The 14,215-nt window shown below is 30.0% G+C and overlaps 2 protein-coding genes across 4 annotated transcripts; one reads left to right on the top strand and one right to left on the bottom strand.

Moving 5' to 3' along the window:
- The first annotated feature begins 357 nt into the window (after positions 1-357).
- On the top strand, positions 358-6,665 carry LOC145743885 (uncharacterized). Its single transcript, XM_082561946.1, has 17 exons — positions 358-662; positions 828-989; positions 2,024-2,217; positions 2,540-2,720; positions 2,864-3,036; positions 3,098-3,203; positions 3,299-3,399; positions 3,683-3,851; positions 4,049-4,158; positions 4,283-4,442; positions 4,614-4,714; positions 4,859-5,018; positions 5,086-5,186; positions 5,308-5,464; positions 5,605-5,699; positions 5,852-6,044; positions 6,326-6,665. The coding sequence occupies exons 1-17, from the start codon at positions 368-370 to the stop codon at positions 6,373-6,375; spliced, it is 2,508 nt and encodes an 835-aa protein (XP_082418072.1). The 5' UTR covers positions 358-367; the 3' UTR covers positions 6,376-6,665.
- On the bottom strand, positions 6,338-13,574 carry LOC145743884 (H(+)/Cl(-) exchange transporter 6-like). Of its 3 annotated transcripts, none has more exons than XM_082561944.1 (21): positions 13,409-13,574; positions 12,855-12,917; positions 12,393-12,473; positions 12,157-12,223; positions 11,923-12,032; positions 11,372-11,498; positions 11,006-11,132; positions 10,666-10,798; positions 10,322-10,435; positions 9,660-9,826; positions 9,399-9,483; positions 9,145-9,304; positions 8,912-9,041; positions 8,499-8,658; positions 8,248-8,354; positions 7,886-8,087; positions 7,710-7,819; positions 7,484-7,601; positions 7,255-7,362; positions 7,072-7,197; positions 6,338-7,003 (listed from the first exon to the last, which is right to left on the bottom strand). In XM_082561944.1, the coding sequence occupies exons 1-21, from the start codon at positions 13,517-13,519 to the stop codon at positions 6,905-6,907; spliced, it is 2,505 nt and encodes an 834-aa protein (XP_082418070.1). In that variant the 5' UTR covers positions 13,520-13,574; the 3' UTR covers positions 6,338-6,904. The 3 variants fall into 3 exon arrangements, with proteins under 3 accessions (XP_082418070.1, XP_082418069.1, XP_082418071.1); XM_082561943.1 differs by having other exon boundaries at positions 6,340-7,003; positions 8,888-9,041; XM_082561945.1 differs by lacking the exons at positions 11,923-12,032; positions 12,157-12,223; positions 12,393-12,473 and having other exon boundaries at positions 6,340-7,003; positions 8,888-9,041.
- Positions 13,575-14,215: the final 641 nt, after the last annotated feature.

Here is a 14,215-nt window from a genome sequence, read left to right as displayed (position 1 = left end):
GTGTATTGGCTTATACACAAATATTTCGTTTTGCCTCGAGCGAGAAATCACTATAGGCGATCTTTTTGCAAAAGTTTAAGCTAACCATGTTTACCTTTGGTTAGGAATTTTTTTTTGCTTTTGGTGTAAAAGCTTACAATCCAAGTTTAGTTTGCCAGTTTGCGGAAGCTTATGTTTACCTCTGATTGAGATTTTGTTACAAACTTGTTGCAGCACTTGGTGCATTTATTCTGTTGCGGATTTGTTCGCAGCATTTTGTGCACAGACTTTAAGTTTAGCATACTGCTGTTGATATTTGTTATAGATACTAAATCTGAAATTTTTATTCTCTATGTTTGTTATAGTAAGATCTGTGTTTCGTAATAAAATGTTACCGTTAAAATTATTTGTCCTGTTGTTAATTTTATTTGTAAATTTACAATTCGGAAAAACTGAAAATGACAAAATATCAGTTCAAGTAAAACTCGGCAATGATTTAGAATGGGGCCCAACGATTGAAGAAAAATCAAAAGTAAGATTGTTGAATAATCGTAAAAATTTAAAGCAGGAGTTATCGGAGGATTACGGTACTTCAATGTTGGAAAAGAAAAGTGTTTTGCAGTTTATTGGAAAACTTAACGGCAAACAAAAATCAAGGCAAAAAAGACAAACTAATAAAACAGGTTAATTTTTACCTAATATTTTGAATTTGTTTCGTTAACTTACTAGTAAACTTATTAAATTTAGGGTCTTGGATTGTATTTTATAATAGTCTATCAAATTTTATATAACTTTTTAACTAAAAACTCTTCATTTAGAGACATTAAAAATTTAAAAATATTTATTAGACGACTTTTCAATTAACCGGCCGCCCCGTTTTACTGGGCCAATCAGCATCCACGCTGATCTACGCTTAACGACTGCGGTCCAGATTACCGCTGTCGACCCCAATGATGACCCCGTGACAATAAGTCTTTTACCCATTACCCCCAGTGCTTCAATCAACTCCAGTTAGTATAAAATTTACTTTTATTGTTGATTTTATTTTTCCTTGATAAGTCAGAGCCTTTTTTATAGTAATTTAACATAAGACTTTGTCGTAGCTTTACGTATAGTTACGAGTTAAAATTTAATTTTATTTAATATTTTTTATTAAACCAATGAAATCTTTGTTGTGTTGGTTTTCCTTTTACTCGTAAGTGATTCCACTATTTTAACGTATTAATAAAGGCACCACCTAAATATTATATTGAAGGACACAATAGCACTACCATAAGTAGGTTTTTGGGTGGCAGTAACCAATCCGGATTATGTAAATTAGGATTTCTAGAAAATATTTACCAACCTGGATTACGTTTCAGGGTGGTATCCACCAAACTGGATTAATCCAGATTTGCAAAACCACCTTCCATTTTAAAAATGATTCTGGCGTTTTATTTCCATATTTGTTAATTCCTTAAAGTTTAGGTTTTTATTACTTTGCGAATAAACAAAAAAATAATGCCGATGGATTTTTATCAATTATTTTATTTTAAGACTTTTTTTTATATATTTAACTTATATATACAATTTAAAAATTACCTGGAATGTTGCGAATTTACACAGTTTACAGTAATTGATGAATTTATTAACTATAGAAAAGTATTTTTTTTAAAAACGCATTTCTCCCATGTATTGAAATTTTTTACATCTTTAAATATTTTGTTATTAAATATTGGTTTACAAATAATGATATGGAAATGAGATTTGCGTTTTAAACCTCGTGTTAAGGATGTATTTTTAAATTTTTGTTCAAGACACTAACTTAAAATACGCTTTTACAGGCTACTAGAGATGCTTCTTTTTTTGGAAGTTTTATAATGGTCTGATTTTATAAAACAAGTACGCTACTGTAAAATAACTTTTACCGCTTTAAACTGATTTGGGCAAAAAAAGTAATTGCTAGGAATTTTTTGGTTATGACATTTTTAAAGATTAATTTAAAAATAAGAATAATTTAATGAAATCTCTTATTAAAAAAAATTAATTAATCTTTCCATTCTAGCTGGCTATTTTACCTTTGCTCCAGAAACGAACAGGTTTTATGCTCTTTTAAGTGAAATTATTCAGATAACTTTCGTTGCAAACGACAGCAGGGGTGGGATTTCAACTTTAAAACCAGAATGGCAGTTGTGCAGTTGTCAAAATAATGAACTGTGTAATTATGATCATTTTTTTGCTCACACTGGAAACATTTTTGTAAGTACCTAGGCTATACAAATAGTTTACAGAGGTATTAAATAAAAAAACATCTGGCGTTTAATTTCAACATTTAAAAAAATGAGATTTTCGGGTTAATTTTAAACATTTTGAACGTTGCCTAAATAAGGTATATACTAAAACTAAACATGCAATAAACATTGCTTTCATGCCAAGCTGTAGCAACTTTAAATTAGGCAGTCATAATCACTATTGAAACTGAACCAAAGTAATTTTAAATCCAAATGGTAATGTTGTTGTTGTGTGTTGTGTTCTGTTTACAAACGTTGTTGTGTTCTGTTTACAAACGTTTTCTATTTAGTTGGTTCAGTGTATTTGTGCCCCTGGTTTTACCGGGGACCAATGCTCTGTCACAAAACAAGGGTGTAAGAGTGACCCATGTTACCCAGGGGTAAAATGCACTAACCAAGCTTTTCCTGAAAGTGGGTTTAAATGTGGAGAATGCCCCAATGGTTTGGTGGGTGATGGAATTACCTGTCTAGGTAAGTTGAATTTAAGTTATATCAAGTAAAATGTAAATATGCTTTGGAGCCTTTTGTTATTAATTCTGTTTGTAATTTAACTGTATTTGTTAAAAATTTATTTAGCTTGTGCTAAACATTACTTTTTTGTTTAAATTACTTAGGGTGCGAGATCTCCTTAAACTTTACTATTCAATTATCATTTTCAACAATTGATATTAAGATTTTTCCAAAAGAAACAGATTATGATTACATGATTGACGTTGTTTTGTTAAATACAAGAGATTTAAATGTTGTTCTAGATTCTTGGACGTTTTTACCTTCACAACCTTTACAGGTATATGTCTTTTATTCCTTTTTTGAACTCTTATTAAAGAAATTAAAAAAATTTATTTTAGACAACATTCAGCGGAAGTAAGATTAAACCTGGTGAAACTTACCAACTTAATGTTACTACAATGTGTGGCGGGAATTCTTCTTTTCAACATCAGAGGTTTTTAGTTCGTAAGTTAAAAGAATATTGTTTTGGTAAAATAAATAAAAGTGAATTGTAAATATATTATAAATTTATATTTTAAAACAATTAAACTTTGTCTTAGCATCTTTACCTAGGCCACCTCCTCCCAATGCTGGAAATATTCGACCAACTAGTTTTGTGATCGCCCCTTCATCATTAGTCGGTGCCATCACTAATGTTGAGGTAAGTTTGTTTATTATAATAAAATATTTTTTAATCTCATATTAATTAGTACTTGTTGATTGAGAATTTCTTTTGCACTCTGATAAAATTGTTTCAGTTTTTACCAAATGTAAAGAAATAACTTCTTTATTATTTGTGATTATATTATAAGAAAGTATATAATTTGGTATATTTTATCTTTAAAATATTTCATACGCTACATCTAAAATTTTTTTATTGTAAGGTACATAACATCGTTTTTTTAATGTATTAATGTTTTAATAGAAAACTTTACACATTATAGATAAAACATGCTGCAACGGGTAAAACTTTTCGTTTAAACAACGTTGTTGGAACACCATTAGTTACAGGAGTACAGCCGAACGAAGTTTACTTGGTTATTAGTTATTTTTTTGTTAACGGAATTTCAGGCCCAAAAAGCAGACCTACTTCTGTTAAGACTGCCAGTGCTGGTAAGTAATATTTTCAAATGTTGTAGCTTTTGTTTTTTTTTTTAAATTGTGTGTAATTTTAAACTTCTGTCGAAATCATAATTTATGTTATGACAAACACTAAGAGCAATGATAATTAAAATTAGTAGCAAGCACCTACATTGGGTCGTAAAAGTTAGTTTATATTATTCAAGATTTAACAATCAAAATACTTACAGGTGCTGCAATCCAAATACCAAAACCACCACCTCCTGTCATTGGAAAAGTAGAATTGACAAGTTTTTATGCAGCTGGATTTAGCAGATCTGATTTTATCACAATGATCAAGGTTAAACTTATTCATTGTGTTTTTGGACTGAATGCATACTATTGAAAAAACCGCAAATGTTAAAAATGTGCACAAAATCAAGTCAAGACTTTTTAATGAAAATAACTAATTTTAACTTATTCAGGTAACAGATTTGGTCACAGGAAATGAAACTTTGTTTCAACAAGGAATGCAAGCTGTTCACATAACTGACCTTATACCAGGTAGGTTATACACAGTGTCTTCCAATTGGGTTTTGGATGGAAAAGGTGGACCATATAGCAATCAACGTAATGTACGATTGAGTAAGTTGTTGGGGTTTATAATTAGTTTTTTTTGTATTAAAATTAAAATTGATATAAGTAATAAACTTTGGTCTAGCCTACAGGTGTAAAAATATTTTTTTACACCGAACATATTTACTTGCAACATTATTTTTCTTTTATTAATATTTTAGTTTAACTTTCTTTTTTTAGTTTTACCACCACAGCCTTCTCAAGTACTAGTTAGAAACGTCAGTGAGACCTCTTTTTTTGCTTATTCATCCACCCTGCAAGGAGCAACTTTGCTGTTAAGAGTAAGGACTTTGAACAAAGTTGTATCTTAACCTAATGTAATGTAAACCACCTAAAATATAACAGCCATTAGGAGCATGTCAAATAAATCAGCGAGGTTAATAATGTTCCCCTTTTTTTGTAAAATAACACTTTTCATAATGTAGATCACGGATATAGTTACTGGACAACGTTTTCTAATCGAAAATGCAACTAAAATTCAATTTGTTTCAAACCTAGTTCCTGAAAGAATGTATCTAGTTGCGGCAGCTTGGTCTATTCAAGGTGTTCCCGGACTTTACAGTGCTAATACTTCTGTTACCACAAGTTAGTTTTTACAATACTAAACAATATCATAAAGATTGTTGGATTAAATTTTTGACGCTCATTTCAGCCACCACAAGTCCAGCGGTAAAAGTAGTAATCTCAGATGTTGGGGAAACAAGTTTTTTGGTGAAAACCCAGATATTGCTCAAATCTCAGACTAATATTATTGTAAATTTATTTTTTGTTTTATTAAAATCCCTTTATAAGTTTGAAAAACTAACAAACATTTTGTAAATTTGTTTCCTGTTCTCCAGATGATGCAAAAAGGTATAAATGAAATCTTTTTTAGTTACTTGACACTGTAACATCACAAACAATAACAATAAGAAATTCCATTTCCGATCAATTGGTTAAAAATCTAATTCCAGGTCGTCTATATTTGGTTTTATTGGAGTGGATAATTAACGGCGTTACTACACAAAGCGATCAATTTCCAATCAGAACAGGTATTTGTTGGTTTTTGAATTATTTGTTTCTAAAACAATATAAATCTTAAGTCTATAGCAAACATGTATAGGGATTAAAAGGCTTGATGATAAGTGTTTTAGGTTAAAACATAGCGATATATTTTAGTTTTGTTGTTTAGTTCCTAACCAAGTTCCAGTAGTGACGATCGTTCCTTATTCTCATTACGCTAGAATAACAGTTGGGCCTCCAGTTGGTGACGTCACCAGATATGTTGTAAGTCTAAAGTATATTAATTAACAAGTTTTTGTAACATTGTTACAAACATTAAGTGAATTGCAAAAAAAGAATAAACCAATATTAAAGCATAGGTTTTGCAATGTAGTTTGGGCTCATTTTATAAACTTATGTTTTACTTCGTTTTTCAGATATCAGTACAAGCAACCAGCTCTACAAAACAACCTGAAGTGTTTGTTCTTTTGCCATCAGTATCCCATGTTCAAGTTGTTGAAGGTCTTTTACCTGAGACTGAATATGAAATTTCTGTTGTTACAGTTAGTGGGGATCCAAGTAGTAACGATCAGATGAGTGATCCTGTCACTAATTTAATCACAACAGATCGTAAGTATAAACATCGAATACCAATACGTTATTTAACTTGTTTGGCTTATTATCTATAATGAGTCAATCTACAACGTAAATATACACATTATATAAACCCACCGGGCTTCACCGCATATTTCTTTTTAATTCTTTAAGCTTCTCTGCAGTGATATCTTTTAGTAAAATGTCATAAAGGTACAAAAAACAATAACTACGTTGAAGATCGGGCAACAAAATATAAATTCAAAAACTAGCAACTTGCGATTGAGATGGGGTAACAAAAGTTATTATTTATTTAGGCTCTGCAGCTGGCCCTCTCATATCGAGAATAAAAATATTGCAGAAATAAAAACATAGTTATGGTACAAAACCATGATCTTTGCATTTTTCGTCGGTTTATTTTAATAGTGAAAAAACAAATTATTGCACTCGTTCAGAAAGATAAAATTAGAATTTAACGTAATGTTGTATAAGCAAACTTTTAGTGAACTGAGGTTTGAAACCTATAACGGTATCATATTAAAAAAAAGCACATAATAATACATAATTTTATAGTTAAAAAATAAGATATAAAAAATTAAAGGTATGTTTAAGATTGTTAATTTTGCTTAATGTAAAAAATTATCAAAAGATTGCACTATACAGTATATAAAAGGGTAGATATTAAATGATTCTAAACAATTTATTATTTTGAAATTTGTTGATGTTATTCTACAATTTATTTTAGTTTAAATGACAATATAAAACACCGCATAATTTTGTATAAAACATAAAAACTCAGCAAAAACTTGCTTTATTAAAACAATTTATTGAGTTTATTTATAAAAATAAATAAAAGAGCAATTGCAGTAAAAAATTATTATTAAGCTTATAGGATGTCAGGAATGTACAGCAACATGATTAGATTGTTGTAAATTTTTTGCAATATCGTCCACAAAATGATGAGTAAGATTATGGCGGGTAATTAAACCAAGTACCTGACAAAAAAAATTCACATTGGTAAAAAATAAATTAAAAAAAATTAAATAAAATTTACAACACTGACCTCTCCTCTACTATTAATCACAGGTAAATGTCTTAACCCCATTGTGCGAAATAAGTTAAACACTTGGGGCACTGGAGAATCTGGGTAAGCTACATGTGGGCAGGGGTGCATGTAAGAGGTTACATCCTAAAAATAAATATAAGTAGCAAACAAGTTCAATTTTTATGTCTCATCTGAACTTACCATAATTTGGTCAAGATCAACTTCAGAAAAATCAATATCATGAATATCTGCAAACCTTGGGTAGTCTCTATTCAGACTGTTGTATGGTAACCATTCTTGACTTAATGCCTTGAAAAAAAATATAATGCCAACATAGGTCTTTTAAAAAAGATTGGCAAAAAAAGGGCAAAAAATCTTAATGAAGAGAAAAGATGTAATAAAGAATTAAATTTTCCATGAAATATTCTACCCCATTTTGTTGTTTATAAGCAATGTGGTTTTGTAGTAAGGTTGTAAGTTGTGTTCTTAATATCATTCCATGAAATGTCATCGTTTTCAGGTTGTCCTCTAGTGTAATAGAACAAGTCCTTAAAAATAATTGAAACATAAAAAGATAAATTAATGAGTTTAACATAAATAAAATATTTATTTTTCTAATAAAACCATGAAACATATATTTAACAAAAATGTTTCACCTTCTTGGGATGGTGTTGGAATCATCAATAGCAACAAGTTCCATAGTTGACTGAGTATGTGAGTTTACTCTGTCACGCTCAACTTGCATTCTGGTCACATGACTCGATGACTAACAAAAAATTTAAAAAATCATTTTTGAATAAACAGATATAAATTTTAAAAATCCTTTAACTACCCTATATCTCAGATTTGCTGCCTTTGTTGAATTTAAATCTTCGTTAAAATCATTCTTTTTTTCTTTTTGATCAAATGGTTGAATGGTCACAACAGGAAAAGAGTTATGAGCGGTGGTGCGTAGTAAATCGACCAACGAGCGAACTCGAGTGTGGGGATAAACAAATTTTAAACGAGTGTTCATGATCTGAGATGCAGTAAGACTGAAAAAACAAAATGATCAAAAAAATTTATAAAAAAAACTTATTGTAAACATTTAAATAAAAATAATATAACCTGCTTTAAATAGCTGCTGCTTATGCAAATTTCTTAAAAAATAATTTTGGTAACAACTTTTTTTTTTCGAACAATAAATAATTTTACTTTGTAGAACTGGGTGGGGCTTCCCACTCCAATAAGGGAACAGATTTGACCTCGATATGAATATCATACAAACCCTCGTTTATTAAATCTCCTATCCATTTCGCTACCTGAAAATATTAGTACCTATTTGAATCTCAAAGTAATTTTTCTATTTATTGTAAACTAAAATTAAAAACTTTTTTGAATTTCAATTTATAACCCTATTACAGTAGTTTTACAATATATATACCTAAAATATTTATTATACATACCATTACTGTTACCATGATGGGCAGAGATAGAGTAATTTCATTGGTGCATTCAATTAAAATAACAGTTAAGCTGATTGTCATTCGAACCACTCCACCTAAAAATGCGGCTGCTCCTATCAGTGAAAAAGTCCCTGGGTAAATATGATCCATTCCAAAATATCTGACAATTTAAAATCAAAAAACTAATCAGGTTTTGAAAATTTTATAACAGTAAAAATGCTGGTCAAAAAGATCAAAAGTTAAACTTAGTTTTGATGAAATTTAATTTTACAATTTCTTTATAAAATTTAAAAAAGACATAATGAATATTATATAATGAATTTTTTATGCTTTAAAAGTTAATGTCAAGACAAAAACACCAATACTTAAGGGTATCTACACAAGCTTACTGATTTAATAAAGTTGCCACTAACTGTCCATAAGCAGCACCACATAATATACAAGGGACAAATAATCCACTTGGAACTGAAGCTCCATAAGTCCAACATGACAACACAAAAAATAAAAGAAAAAACACAACTAAGGTAAGGGAAGAAAATGCACCTAAAAAAACAAAAAGGTTAAAAATTTAAATTGCTTTATACAAAGTAAAATGCCTTTTTCAACAAGGCAAAAATCATTATGACAATTTGAAAAAAAAAATCACCAGAGTTATGGAATAATTGTTTGATTGCAACTTCTTGTGAATTGTAAAACAGGGTTGCCATTTCATTATAAGTTCCATTTGGACATAAAAATACTTGAAGTTCATCTTTAGAAGGTGTTTCGGTGAGATTAGCAGTCATAGATGTCAAAAAACCATCTTCCTTAATTAAACATTTAAATTTTTTATTGAAATAATACAATTATTACAAAACTCATAAAAACAAATTAATTTTTTTACAGTGATAAATCACTTACTATTTTTCTGCATTGTTTAAGCCACAGTGGCATAAGAAAAACAACCAGGGTTGTGCCAAGTGCAACTAAAAGGGCTTCTAATACTCTAAACAAGAAATTTACATTAGAAAAGACAACTAAATATCACTATAACCATAAAAAAAATAAAATCGACTTACACTTAAAGTGAATTTATAATTAATGCATAGTACATAAGTACACATCATATACTAACAAAAAATTTATGGGACTAAATTTTAAACTGATTCAATATCCTCTCACCTAAATATTTTGTGTTTTTTGGCAAGATAGCGGAGTCGAAATAAAGTTAGTCTTGTGTTAATTGCATTGAAAATCATTCCAAACACACCACCAACCAATCCCATTGCTATAAATATTAACAAATCCCCAGCTGTCCATAAATGACAATTTTTGTTGTCAGCAGGACACTAAAAAAATGTGCAAAAACAAATACGTAAATAAAATTGACCGGCAGCTTGGTTAGATCACTTGCTACATCACCATAAGGTCGTGGGTTCAATCCCCACTGCTTTCATTCTGGTGCGCCCTGGCCAGGAAATTATAATCTATATAATATCCCAAACTGCTAAAGGCAACTCGAGACTGGGTCAGAGTAACTGATGTTAATTTGTGTTTAGGTCGCATATTCGAACTTCCCACATCGAGAATAAAAATGTATACAAAAAAAAAATTTGTATTGTAAAACTATAAATACAGGATATACACCCTTTATTTTTTAAATGTTTCGCAAAAAAGGTTATTTAGGTTTTACAATCTAAGCGTCTCCTATTATTAAAACATAACTCATTTTTTTATAAAAACAAAACTTAAGAAAATTAATTCAAAAAATTTACGTAAATTTGCACCTGTTTATTATACCAGCTATATTTACGAAAAAATACCCAATTTAAATATATTCTTACTTGAAAAACACCGAAAGTCAGCAAACCACTTTGATCAAATGATCCCCACTGATGGTTAAGTGTTCCAGATAAAAAGAAGTTGAGAGTAAAAGTTGAAGTCATGGTGCAAAATAACTGAAAATTAAATGTATTAAAAAAATTAAAAGCGAACTAAACTTATAATATCTATGTATTAATAAAACAACAAACATTAGTAATTAAATAAATGCAACAAATAAAAAATGTAACATACCTATACAATTTTTATTAAAGTTAGGTGCTTATTTTCATTCTTATACTAAAAATTACTTTAACAAATGGTCTAAAGTAATTATTTAAACAGTTTTACTTTTATTTTTACTTACAGTCTTCCAAGTAAGACTTTGATTCCAAAAAGAGCATCCCTCCTCCAAACTAAAAAGAACTCCTCCGATGGGAGCTCCGAAGGCTGCAGCCACTCCTGCTGCAGCTCCAGCGGACACAAAATCCCTCTTGTCTCTAAAAATTAAACAAACCAAATAAATTACAACATATATATAACCAGTTTTAAACACCAAAAAAACCATCCACCATTTTAAACACTAAAAACACCATAAAAATGTTTACTTGAAAAATGTACTAAAATATATATGTAGAATAAATGAATAGCATAGTAGCCTAATAACTCATACATATGTATAGAAATTACTTTTAAAAGTGGTTTACCTATCTGATCTGAAGAAAGGAATTTTCATTTTCAATTTTTTTATAGTAAGACTCTCAAACTGGGGAATTCCCCCACCAATTACACCACCACTGTGAATCATCGGTCCTTCCTTGCCCACTAATAAACCTGAAAAAAAAAACAACCAATGTGTGAAAAATACGATTACGTTACTACGCAAAAATAAGTAATTACAGTTCACAAAAACCAGTGAGCCAGTTGATCTAATTAGTATGTCACATGTTAAATAATAGCATCCTACCATGAGTATTTCAAGATTAAAATATACTTATGTTATACTAAGAGACCAAAAAAACACCACTATTATTTAATAATTAAATTTATATAATAATAAAATTATTACTTACCCCCAGATACGCTAAATAGAACACCGACAGCTTTACAAAACAAGGTTCGAAATCGAATCACATTTCTGACCTTTACTCCATTTAAATAACATTTAATTTCAGGTATTCCTGATCCAGCAGCAAGTGGCTAAAAAAATAATTTAAAGTTATATCAGTATAGTATGAGCATATACTATAAATTACCGGCAGCGTGGTGTAGTAGTAAAAACACTTGCTACACCACACAAGAGGCTGTGGGTTCAATCACCACTGCTCTCATGCTGTAGCACCCTTGCGTAAGGCGCTATAAACGGTATGAACTTCTGCTGAGCCAGCACTTAATCTGCAGCATAATTATCTGGCAATTATAATGTATAATATCCCAAACTGCCACAGGCAACTTGAGACTGGGTCGAAGTAACTGATGTTTTACTCTATGTTTAAGTCGCGCATTCGACTTTCCCACATCGGAGATAAAAATATATACAAAAAAAAATTATATTATACATAAGTACCTTAATTTAAACCATAATTAGAAAACAAAACAACATAAACAAAAAATCTAACTTTACCTCCCCATATACTACAAGGATGGCAGCAACTAAGACAAAAGCTAAATTGAATCCAATCAAAATAAACATTGATCCAGCAATACAACTACTATCTGTACATTTCTCCATGGCTTTAAAAAAAGTTAAAATTATTATTTTAAGATTTGATTTCATTTTTGCAGTTATATTATTTAATTATAGTGGTTTAAAATACAAAACATGGCAGCATTACATTAAAAATGGGTAAAAACTTACTATCTGTAACTGTTGTCAATTTTAAATTTGTAAGTAATCGAATAATACTGTCAATGAAAAATGCAACCTAGAAATTGGTATGCAATTATTATTTATAAAATATATTGAAATAAACAGTAAATAATACCAGCTTAGCAAAGTTAGCTTTATAGTTGCTGGATTCAAACTAAATAAACATGTTAAAAATTTACAAATGTTAGTTATTTAAAAAATAATTAACTTTTGTCATAACCTACCAGTGCTGTTAATACTCCAATAAAAAAAATTGAAATCCAACTTAATATTTCTTTTTGTACATGAAAACTTATTCCATATTTCTAAAAATAAATGCTTTAAATATGAGCTATTAAATCTTACATAAACTTCAAATAATATTCCGTGTTAAGTTGTTACTGATTAATTCCATGAATCTTTTTTACCTAGTTTCTTAGCATCAGTTACTCTGACTCAGTCTCAAGTTGCCTTTAACAGTTTGGGATATTATATAGATTATAATTGCCTGGTAATTATGCTGTTGTTTAAGTGCTGGCTCAGCAGGAGTTCACACCGTTTATAGCCCCTTACTACAGCATGAGAGCATTGGGGATTGAACCCACGACCTCATGGTGGTGTACCAAGTGTTCTTACCACTACACCACACTGCCAGTATAAAAGTTTATATTTAACAATTATTAATTTAACACAGAAACTTAATTAACCTGAACAGCTGATTTCATAAGTTCCCTGTAAGGTTTGTTATAGCATTTGTCATAGTCCAAGCTCTAAAAAACACATTAAATGCGATATACGGTAAATGCAGAGCAGAACTTTATAATTTTGAGGTGTTATTTTATACTTAATGTAAAGCGTAAAGAATCTCTATTAGCGTCGTCCGCAGGTTTAAACGAGTAGTACTATAATAAATGCAGAAAGGATGGAATGTACAAAAGTAGATTAGGTTAAGGGTATAAAAATTCCGCATTTTTTATAAACTTGGCAGACGACGCTAATAGAGCTCCTTTAGTACTACTCATTTAAACTGGCGAACAACGCTAATAGAGCTCCAGCATAGCTTCTGTACCCCGATAAAGTATACTTTTACAGACTGATCATTCTGTTATCAGGTAACTTTTATCATAGCCCGTCAATAACTTGAGTAGTCGCGTATATTCAGTTTCTAGGCATAACAATTATTGCAGAAAAAATGCCAATATAGTTAATATAACCACAATCGAAAAAAAATTAATACACAAAATGCAATACACAGACACACCTCATAATCTTTACTGTGAACAGAATCTGCATGGTCGTTAGAAAGTAAAGAAACGTCGTCATTTGCTTCATTATCTTCTCTTTTACAACAACAACCACTTGAAAGAGGCATTCTGTTTTAGAATTGAAATCTTTTAACCATATTAAAAAGTTTAATTGGACGAGCAAGTGCAACCGGAAATCAAAACAATTATTTCTTACTCTGTATCCCCCACGTGCGAAAACAAATGCGCCCTACGTATACTCGCTACAGTCTACTCAGTTATACATTTTCAACACTGCGTTAAAGTGATACAAAAGAATCTGTAAAAATAAACTGTAAAAATAAAACAATTTAATATTATATTAAACTTGTATTAAACCTAATTATACAATGTTACTATTGCTGTTTTTGTTGTTATTTACTAAAACATTTTTATACCAAACAGAATTTCCAAAAAAACAATTCTTTAACGTTGTAAAATGAAATAAATGTTAACCGTTTAGCTGAACTAATACATACCAAATTACACGAAAATTAAAGATCTATTTTTAGCAAAGAATTTAAGTTTGCAAGAAGGCACAGTTAAAAATTAAGGCGTTTCGCATACACACAATTAAGCAAAACAACAATAGGTGTCGGCTTACTGAACACAATGTCTCCTAGTCATGCCCGCCTTGAAAGAAGAATCGAACAATAGTGTCAAGTCAGACAATAGTTCATCGCGAATAAATCACATCATAGCCAATTTTGAGAGCCAAAGGTGCGCGGGTCTATTATGTTTTCATAAAAACGACAGAAAAACATTGGATATTAATAACCAGCCTC

The sequence above is a fragment of the Corella eumyota genome, chromosome 2, assembly GCF_963082875.1.
Source record: "Corella eumyota chromosome 2, kaCorEumy4.1, whole genome shotgun sequence".
NCBI lineage: Eukaryota > Metazoa > Chordata > Ascidiacea > Phlebobranchia > Corellidae > Corella > Corella eumyota.
This window is presented reverse-complemented; position numbering and strand designations above follow the sequence as displayed.

Bases quoted from the DNA above. Each gene is read 5' to 3' on its own strand.
- LOC145743885 (XM_082561946.1), top strand. From the start codon at position 368: ATGTTACCGTTAAAATTATTTGTCCTGTTGTTAATTTTATTTGTAAAT. The intron at 663-827 runs GTTAATTTTTAC...AATATTTATTAG, and splicing joins AAGACAAACTAATAAAACAG to ACGACTTTTCAATTAACCGG. The intron at 990-2,023 runs GTTAGTATAAAA...TTTCCATTCTAG, and splicing joins CAGTGCTTCAATCAACTCCA to CTGGCTATTTTACCTTTGCT.
- LOC145743884 (XM_082561943.1), bottom strand. From the start codon at position 13,519: ATGCCTCTTTCAAGTGGTTGTTGTTGTAAAAGAGAAGATAATGAAGCA. The intron at 9,484-9,659 runs GTGAGAGGATAT...TTTCTTGTTTAG, and splicing joins AAAAAACACAAAATATTTAG to AGTATTAGAAGCCCTTTTAG. The intron at 9,042-9,144 runs GTGATTTTTTTT...TTGTTTTTTTAG, and splicing joins ACAATTATTCCATAACTCTG to GTGCATTTTCTTCCCTTACC.